Source organism: Nelumbo lutea, chromosome 4 (assembly GCF_056320005.1).
Source record: "Nelumbo lutea isolate HS-2025 chromosome 4, American lotus-T2T, whole genome shotgun sequence".
Lineage (NCBI taxonomy): Eukaryota > Viridiplantae > Streptophyta > Magnoliopsida > Proteales > Nelumbonaceae > Nelumbo > Nelumbo lutea.
The window spans coordinates 14300448-14309587 of record NC_142687.1 but is presented as its reverse complement, the minus strand read 5'-3'; the positions used below and the strand labels follow the sequence as shown (position 1 = coordinate 14309587).

General features: G+C 37.6%; 1 protein-coding gene across 1 annotated transcript; it reads left to right on the top strand.

The window, feature by feature from the left end:
• The first annotated feature begins 1483 nt into the window (after positions 1-1483).
• Positions 1484-3349, top strand: LOC148854079 (uncharacterized). Its single transcript, XM_088986714.1, has 2 exons — positions 1484-2045; positions 2767-3349. The coding sequence occupies exons 1-2, from the start codon at positions 1780-1782 to the stop codon at positions 2804-2806; spliced, it is 306 nt and encodes a 101-aa protein (XP_088842840.1). The 5' UTR covers positions 1484-1779; the 3' UTR covers positions 2807-3349.
• The last annotated feature ends 5791 nt before the right edge of the window (positions 3350-9140 follow it).

Genomic DNA, 9140 nt, shown 5'->3' with positions numbered 1-9140 from the left:
GAGAATAATGCACATTACAGGGGGTCCTCCCAGTCACCCTGTCCGACCGGATTGGACCACTTCACCCCACCATGCAGTGCTGCCAGCCAGTTTCATGTCTTGCTGTAGACAATACTAGCCATATGACCTCGAAGATCTCTCAATTCAAAAAAAAAAATCAGTTGGAATGGGATTTCATGAGGAAAGGCCATTCCAGAAAAAATGGGAATGGGATTTGATTCCATCCAACCAAGTAGTTGGAATTGGAATGAATGATTCCAGACCTCTATTAACACGAGCCAAACGGGCCCTGATTGGAACAAATCTCAATTTTAATGGTACATGTAACTCTGTATAACCTGATATTCTTTTTCTTCTCACTTGGAATCTAGCAGTTCTGTGCTGACGGTAACGGTAACGAAGCTTTTTGGGCTTATTGACTTGGACCACGTGGCAGCTGCAAACCGACAACTAATGCAGCCGGTTTCCTTTCCCTTTTCCTTTTTCTTATTCTTCAAAGGAAGCCTGGCTGCTTGAAAACTACTCCACCCCCGGCTCCTGAGCTTGTTCATGCCGGGCTTTAATTTGTACTTGGGGTTTTAGATTCTCAGAGAAACTAAAATAGATGTCATCACCATGTCAGTGGAAAACCTGATTCTGGTTGTTCGAGATCTTTGTCACTTGGTCCAAGCACACAAGCCTATCCCCCCCCCCCCCCCATTCACTCACACCCCCACGATTGTGATTTGTGAAGCAAGATGGTTGAATTCCAGTCTTATGAAATGGACAAAATAATCCTTCATGTGTAGGCTGTAAATGAACCAAACGCCAGCTATTCCTTTTTCTTTTTTGACGACCCTTTTGACTGTTCTGAATTGTATTTTTATAATTTTAAGGAGACTGCTCTGTGAATGTGGTTTTTTTTTTCTTTCAGAAACAAATTAAAGATTAATTTATAGCCTTTCCAGGATGCAAATCTTATGTCCAGTAAGCGGTTTCTCTGATATACAGTGGGGATGGTCGTTCAAGGTTTTCTTTTGGTGCCCAAAAAAATGGGAGAAAAAAATGGAAAAGGAAATTGTTTTAATAGCCTCTTTTTCAGTGATGTTTCCTGTTTGATAAGGAAGTTGTCTGGATTGATGTTGCCTCCAGTTACGCAGTCCACTATCTCATGCCTTGGTTTAGGTTACCCTTCTCCAGCAGTCCATATTATGCTTCAAAAATAAAGGGAATCTTGGATGTAACTGAACTGTCCAAAAACTACCAATTGCTAGACCCTGCACAACGCCCAACGTGTTTCTATTTTTTTTTTTTTAGTGTGTATATATAAGAATTTAGATTTAAGAGTGAGATTCTATCCAAAGAAAAAAAAAAGGATTTGAGAGAGATAGTGAGGTCCCTTTGTTAGCTGCATGAAAATACACAACCCAAAGCAAATTTGTTGGTATAAAGCAAAGGGGCTCCCCCCATGTCACGTTCGAACCCAGCTAAGCTCTCTCTCTTTCTCTCTCTCGGTCCGAGAAAGCGCAACAGGAACACTTCCACCTATAAAGAAAACCAACCATCCCTTACCCATCAATATTAAACCGCCGCTCAAATTCTTGCTTTAGCCAACTCTACCTTCTCCTTTCATTCTTCCTTTTCTCTCTTCTCATCTTCCCAGTCTTCCTTCTTTTCTTTCTTTTGGAGCATTGATCATAACCCCCAGCACGAGATGGTTGGTCTTTCCTCTTGCCCACCTCTGTTCCTTCTCAAGTACAAGCAGTCCCCCTCCTAGAGAGGAAGGAAGCAACGCAGACGATGAGGAAAAGCATGGGTTACGCTAGCAGGTGTTCGAGGGTTCTGTTTGGAGCTTTTGTATTTGTTTGCTTTGTTGCCATTTTGTGCTGTGTTGAGATAGTAGCCGGCGGTGGAATCACAACAGTAGAAATAGCAACGCCATCAACAAGAAGCTTGAAGCATTTGGAGGTGCTAACAAGTGAAAGACCTTCTGTTCAACCCGATTTAGATCTCAATTACATGAGCAAGAGAAGGGTTCCTAATGGACCTGATCCCATCCACAACAGGTACATGTATTGTCCCCTCTCCCCCCACCCACCTCACACATTACACCACACTGAGGCTCAACACAGAGTTTCACTCTCTCTAATATACTTTATCTACCCACCCTTCAAAAATCAACTCTTTCTTCTCCCTCTTTCCAATTGAGAAGTTTCGCTCACATACTCAAGTTGATCCAGCCTATAAGCTAGAAAAGCTACAACACAGTTGCGTTATTTCACTTCTAGATTATAGCCATGTCTATATTAGTTACCTAGATTTGATTTCTATTAGAGCAACTAACAGCTTATCACAAAATCGGATCAGGCTTTCCCAAAATAATTCAAAGAAACATATAATCCACAGTCAATTCTTGCGTTTTTTTCCCCTGTATCTAAAACGATGATATTCTCAGCATCTTGAACCCATGATCTAGTGGGCCGTACTTTGGTTGATTCCAATCCCAATGTTAGATTGTCACTGTGGAATATGACCCAAATGTTTTCGTATTAGTCGTTGCACGAGGTGGGTCGTTACGCTGTTGATGGGCCTGGGTCATAGGTTTTTGTGTCAATGACTTTGAATCATGAAAGGAAAGGAAAAGAGAATCCATCTCTTCACTTTATCCATTAGCCCACATCCCTTGATCATTCCAACTCAATGCTAAATTATTATCTCAATTCTGTTCTCTCTCTCTCTAGAATTACACGTGCTAAAGCACTGATTTTCCTTTTTTTTATTTTTCAGGAGAGCGGGAAAATCCAGACAACCTCCTGGCCGAGCTTAATTAGGCGTCAAGAGTATGGAGAAGAGCTTCACTTTGTGTAGAATATGAGTTAACAAGATTTATCTTGTGTGTCTTTTGAGTGAGGATTGTAGACACTCGGAACATTAGAGAAATCCTAATCTGCATAGTGCTCACCGGTTTACAGAATTTGTTGTGTCTATGTGTGGAGAGATGGGCCGGCCGGGAGTAAAGAAAACCAAGTTTCTCTCGCACAAAAATACACGTACAAGCATTCTCAGAAAGATTAAACCACCTTTGCAGGCTCCTCACTTAGCATTTCCATGTTCCTTTAATTTTGTGAGATAAAGAGAGGGAGATAGATAAGGAGAAAGGGAAAGAGATTCAAGAATAGGGATTATCTTTTGCATGTAAAGACCCAAAAAAAAAAACAAGTAGATACTATAAAAAAAAATGAAAAGAAAGAAGATGGAAACACAACCCAAGAAATGTTCTAGTAGACATACATGATATGATCAGAAGGTATGTAGCAATCTCTTTCAATCAATCATCTTTGGCTTTGGCTTGGTTTGGCTGCTTTTTTTAGTGGCATGTGCGTGTTCCCAATCTAAAGTATATCCCACCAATTAAAGGTGATTTAAAGAAATTTGTTTTTGTTTTATTTATTTTTATTTTAGGGGCTGTTCTGGTGGGGTGTGAGACTTTTTAATCTTGAGTCCATTCAAATCCTCTAAAACTGAATGAAATGGGATTTTTTATAGTATCGTTGTAAGAATGAAAACAATATTAACAAACATATAATGTCCAAAGTGAAAAAATCACAACACACAAAGCAGGGAGGGAGCCTTCTTTGTTGTCATGCTTTTCTTTTCTTTCTCCTGTGTTTTGTTTCCTTCTTTTGGTTTCTTTTCTGGTTTATTAAATTTTTATTGAATCGAGAAGCAAAGACTCGGTCTAAAGTTAGGGTGACTTTCAAAATTAGGTCTGCTATTGCATGGAGACAGGAGCCCTTCCCGTGCAATATTTTATTTTTATGTAGGTAGGTGGCAGCAATGGTCCACCAGGCACCAGTACAGTGAGCTGTGGGCTGAGAGGCTCACCGGCCGTGACGGCACGGTATCAAAGAATGCGACCCAATGTTTCTAGTCCCAAAACAGATAGAGACATCAGCCGGCCGGTTCTACTGGTTTTCCATACTTCATCAAACTTGGGCTGCATGGACAGAACCTGTTTCAATTTGAGCATTGGCCAAAGCCACCACCCCACTGGCCGGGCCGGGCTAGGCTAGCCAACCACCCTCTGTGCAATCCAAAGTGAGGACTGAGCGGCTGAGGCCACCGCAGGCCGTCTGTCGGCGCCATTGGTAAAATTTACAAAACTGCAAACCCAAAATAGAGGATCTCTACTAAGCTAAACAGGACGCCATCAACAAACTATTCACAGTGGACTGTTCTCGTCAACGAACTGTATATTCTTCATTGGGCAGATATGGACTGAGTTGATCAAACGTTTGGGTAGGCGGTTCAAATGTGTGATTTGGTAAGCCGGATCTGCGGTAGACCTACCTACAGCTATTGACTGATTTGGTATTTAATACAGGCAATAACTCGAGTCCGGATCTCCTACCACGAAAACTCTGCCTACATTTACTGCAGTCATACATGAAGAATATTTCATTCTTTGAATAGTATTATGCAGGGGAAGATGTTCCCAACTGACAGGGGATAATATATTGTAGATATGTACGGACAGAGTTCTCATGGGCAAGAGATCCGGACTCCAATAGTTTTACCTACAATAACTTAAGTGAAAGTATTTTTAGTACATATTTTAACTAGAACGTGTATTTAGGAAAAAGAGTTTCCCAATTCCCAGTTGGGTTAAGAGGGGAATTTGGAACTTGTACACTATTTTTGATATGCAGAGAGGTAATGTGACAGATCAAACCTTCCACAATCATATAGATTGACCAGGTGTTTTATCCCCCCTGTGGCCCTGCCCATATCAGCCCTATATGCCACTTTATTGATGCTTTCATATGAACCCCTTGAATGTTTGAAGATTCCAGGCCGAGAGAGAAGGTTTGAGCAGGCTGGTGGCCCCACCATAGAACCCAGGCCCTTTGTTTCCCTAAGATCAGCGGACCCGCCCCCCCCCCCCCCATAAAATAAAATTCGTCTTCCTTGATATGACATAAAAAAGTTAAGTGTGCGATTTTCTTGGGCCAACCCCGACTTGAATAAATTCAATCTTTTTAAGTCAGTTTTTTTTTTTTTTTTAAGCCAAGAAGGCACAATCCATTCAAGTACTCAACTTTTTAGGTCAGGTTTGAATCGGTATCTAATGACCTTAAATTAATTAATTGTGCTTGGGATAAAAAATTATCATCTAACAATGCTTTAGGCACTACAAAACCTACCCAAATAAACCCCGATGGAAATACCGTTAAATGGCTAAAAATGCTCTGACTTGCTTAATTTGCTTCATGGCTATCCCACATATTCATCTTTGGATTAGGAAAAATAAAACTTTGCATACTGTCAATTCATTTATGGGTAGACCGGGCTGGGACCATTAGAATTTTGATAAAAGTCAAGCTCGAACCTGACCCACAAAAAACTATTTATTATCTTCAAAATCATTATTCAAGTCTATGTTTCAATTGTATGGAGTAAGCTATGTAAATCTTGTTCTATCATTATTTCTATTTTTTGTATTACATATTACACATTATAGGGATAAAAGGGGAGCAGGGTGAGCAGAGTGCACGCGAGGCCCATAATACATGAGTTTGATGCAATGCCTCGTATTGGGTCATTGGCAACATTATGTCTATTCAGTACCATATCAATTGACCATCGTTAAACTATAGGTATCTGATAATTTATCACTATGTTATGTATCAAAGACCAACCCCTTGACATGTTTTTTTATTAAAAAACAAATAATGTGGTTCAAAGTAATGATACACCCCCTAAGTGTATCAGGTAATATCAATACTTTGAACCTTGATCAAGTCACCCTATGATGCATCAAAGGAGATGATTGGTTGAAATGAAGGTAAGTGAACCTTATTTTGTTTTTTGATAAAATGTTAAATGCAAAAATATACTTTCTTAAATTTTCACTAGTAAAAAATAAACAAACTTTAACGTGATTAGTAATATGCAGCCAATAAAAAATAAATGCATTAATAATATACAGCCAATATTAATAGATACTCCATCCCCTAACCCAGGTGCAGACGGAATTCAATCCCATCGCTACGACCAGCAGGAGATTTTATCAACAGTTGGTTGGCACCTTGCATTAAATGCATTATAGTTGAACTCATTTTTTTTTTTTTTTTTGAATAAACTCACATCCTTTTTGGAGTCTAGGTTTGTTGTGACCTCAAGATCGTGAACCTTGCAGTATCCCAATCCAAACTCTACAACTGTTGAACAATGTATCCACAACTTTCAACAACCTCATGCCAAAGCTAGGAGAGGGTGTTAAAAGTACTATTAGCACACACTATTCATTTACTTATTTGAAGACATGGTACACATTTTTATATATCATTTGACATTAAAAAAATAAAGAACAGAGAAAAAAATTCATAAGGAAATCCAAAAATATAGAGAACAATAGTAATTATTACATTTTTTTTTCCTTTTCCTTTAATGAGTTCATTGAGCTTATCCTTTCTCACAATCAACCCAGTCAAAAAGCGTAAATCTTTGCAACAAGAGCCAAAGAAATTGAGCACATTGTTTTGTTTGAATTTTGGATACATAAAACACACTATAACTAAGAACATGTTGTCCATGGTTTCTGTTTTAAGAACCAATTTATTTGTTTCTTCAGAGACATTTGATGAAAAGATCCAATTTTATTTTCAAACTAGCTGGTTTTATTTGTTTTGTTTTTGGAACCAGCAACGATAAAAACAATTCACATAGAAGAATACCCCCTTAATCTACTTTCCCTCATTTTATCACTTAGTGGAGCCTTTCATAGGTTTCTTCGCATAAGATTGCTTTTATTCATGTCATTTCTTTTTCCATACATCCATCTCAGTACTTGCGTTTCTATCACATTCATCATTTTTCAAATATGTTGTTTCTTGACTCTCCAACACTCATACAACATGATTGGCGTTATACCTGTTTTGTAAACTTTTCCATTAGAGTGGTATTCTCCTAAGTCCTATCACAAAAAACTTCTGATGCACCCCTCAATTCTGCCCATTATGCTCTGAATCCTCTGATTTATGGGCAACATCCTTTTCAATCGACCCCTTGTTATGGATCTCAGATCAAGAAATGCCAGCATCACATACCTATTAATTTCTCTTATTAAACATTGATGGTACGCAATCTGGTGCTCCCTGATGGAGGACAGTTCAGATGCCGAGGTGGTGAGGTTGGTTGACCAAGCTCCAAGAAAACAATAATCAAAGTACTCGAGATGTTTTACTTTTACCCGAGGTGGACACTTCGATGCTTAAGTCAGCGAAGAGTATTAAGAATACTAGAACACAAAATAGCTAGAGGATTCAGAAAGCTAAATTATGCATACCTTCTTTGATTGATAGGGCGCCTTTATATAGGTGCAAGTAGCTGTGAGCTTTACGTAGCGTGTCCGAGATCTTTGGAGATACGTGGCTTATCTACCCACCGCACTCAGAAGTGGTTTCATGCTCGAAGACGGTTTTTGCGTAAAGCAATAAGCTTATCCAACTACCTTTTGGACCTCAGCATGTCAGAGACGATAAGCCACACATAGAAGAGGTCGGTCATCATGTCAAGCAGGTCACCGTCTGGACCTCGGCGAGGTCAACGAGGTCACCCCTTATGCTGAGGTGCCTACAAATCAGCCCTGCCAAGGTGGTGTTGGCACTCTTTTACAGTGTGCGTAAGGTGTCCGAAGTGCTTCCAAGGCGGAGCCTAATCTAGTCAAAGATAAGTCATTGCCTATGTGGCACCAAGGTATTAAACAACAGTTCAGAAGTGCCATTTGGCGTGATGTCACTGGAGAGCCAACCCCCTCAATTTTGCCCATTATGCTCTGATTTTATGGGCAACATCCTTCTCAATCAACCCCTTGTTGAGATGCCAACATCACATATCTTTTTTTATCATAGAAATGCGAAACTAGAACAAAACACAAATCAATTTATTTGATACATTATTGATTCGAAATCAGTTTTTAATTTCTATTGTTAAACACCATTCCAACATACACACACACACCAAAAAGAAATCCATATTATTGATGGTCCCCCCCACCCCACCCGAAACACCCCACAAATAAATAATTAAATAAAGGGAAATTGTCTAAAAATCACCATGAGTTTTCAGCATTTCTCTCAAACTCACCATAATTTTTCAAAATGTCTAAAACTCACAATGTCACTAACTTGACGTTAAACAGAATAATGGGTGTTAATATATTACCATTTTAACCTTCATAGAAAAGTATAAAATATATACAAAATAAATTAATGGGTGTTAGTATATTACCATTTTAATATTTAGACATGAAAAAAGGAAAAAGTTCAAAAAAATATTTTCAAATATAAAATACATTAAAAACATAGAAATTACAAAAATATATATATAAAAAATTATAGAAATTACAAACAAAATAAAAAATTATTTTCAAATTATAGAAACTATAGAAATTGAAAAAAAAAAGTAGAAAATAAAAATTGTAGAAAAAACACAAAAAATTATAGAAAAACATAGAAATTACAAATAAATAACAAAAATTATAGGAAAATTTATAAATTGTAGAAAATAGAAAGATGTAAAAAAAACAGAAATTATAAAAAGCATTGGAAATTATAACAAAACACTAAAAAAGCAAACAAAAACAATAAAAATGAAAACTGAAAAAGACCATTTTTACTTTAACTCACCATTCAAGGGTAATTTGGCCATGAAAATTGTTATTTATATTGACATGGACACCTCTGTTAAGAAGTATTAACGGTGCACTAATGGAATTGGAAAATAAAAACTTACTAGCATTGTGAGTTTTAGACATTATAAAAAGTTGTGGTGAGTTTAAGAGAAATGTTGAAAACTCATGGTGAGTTTTAGACAATTTCCCTTAAATAAATTCTTCAAATAGCTCATTCAAGTCAAGTAGGTAGCTAGTTTAAATGGCATAGGAATATTTAAACTTTGGATGTAGATTTTCAAGAATATAACTTAAGTTCTTTTTAAAGAGTATTTAAACTTTCAAGTTTCAACTAGTCTTAACCCATTCTATCAATTTTGAACTGTGCCTTATCTTTTTACTTTTTATCTGGGCCCATTTTATCAAGTCAAAGAAGTTTGAATCAATGCAACAGCTTGTGTCTTTTTCTTTTCCTTTTTTATTTTAA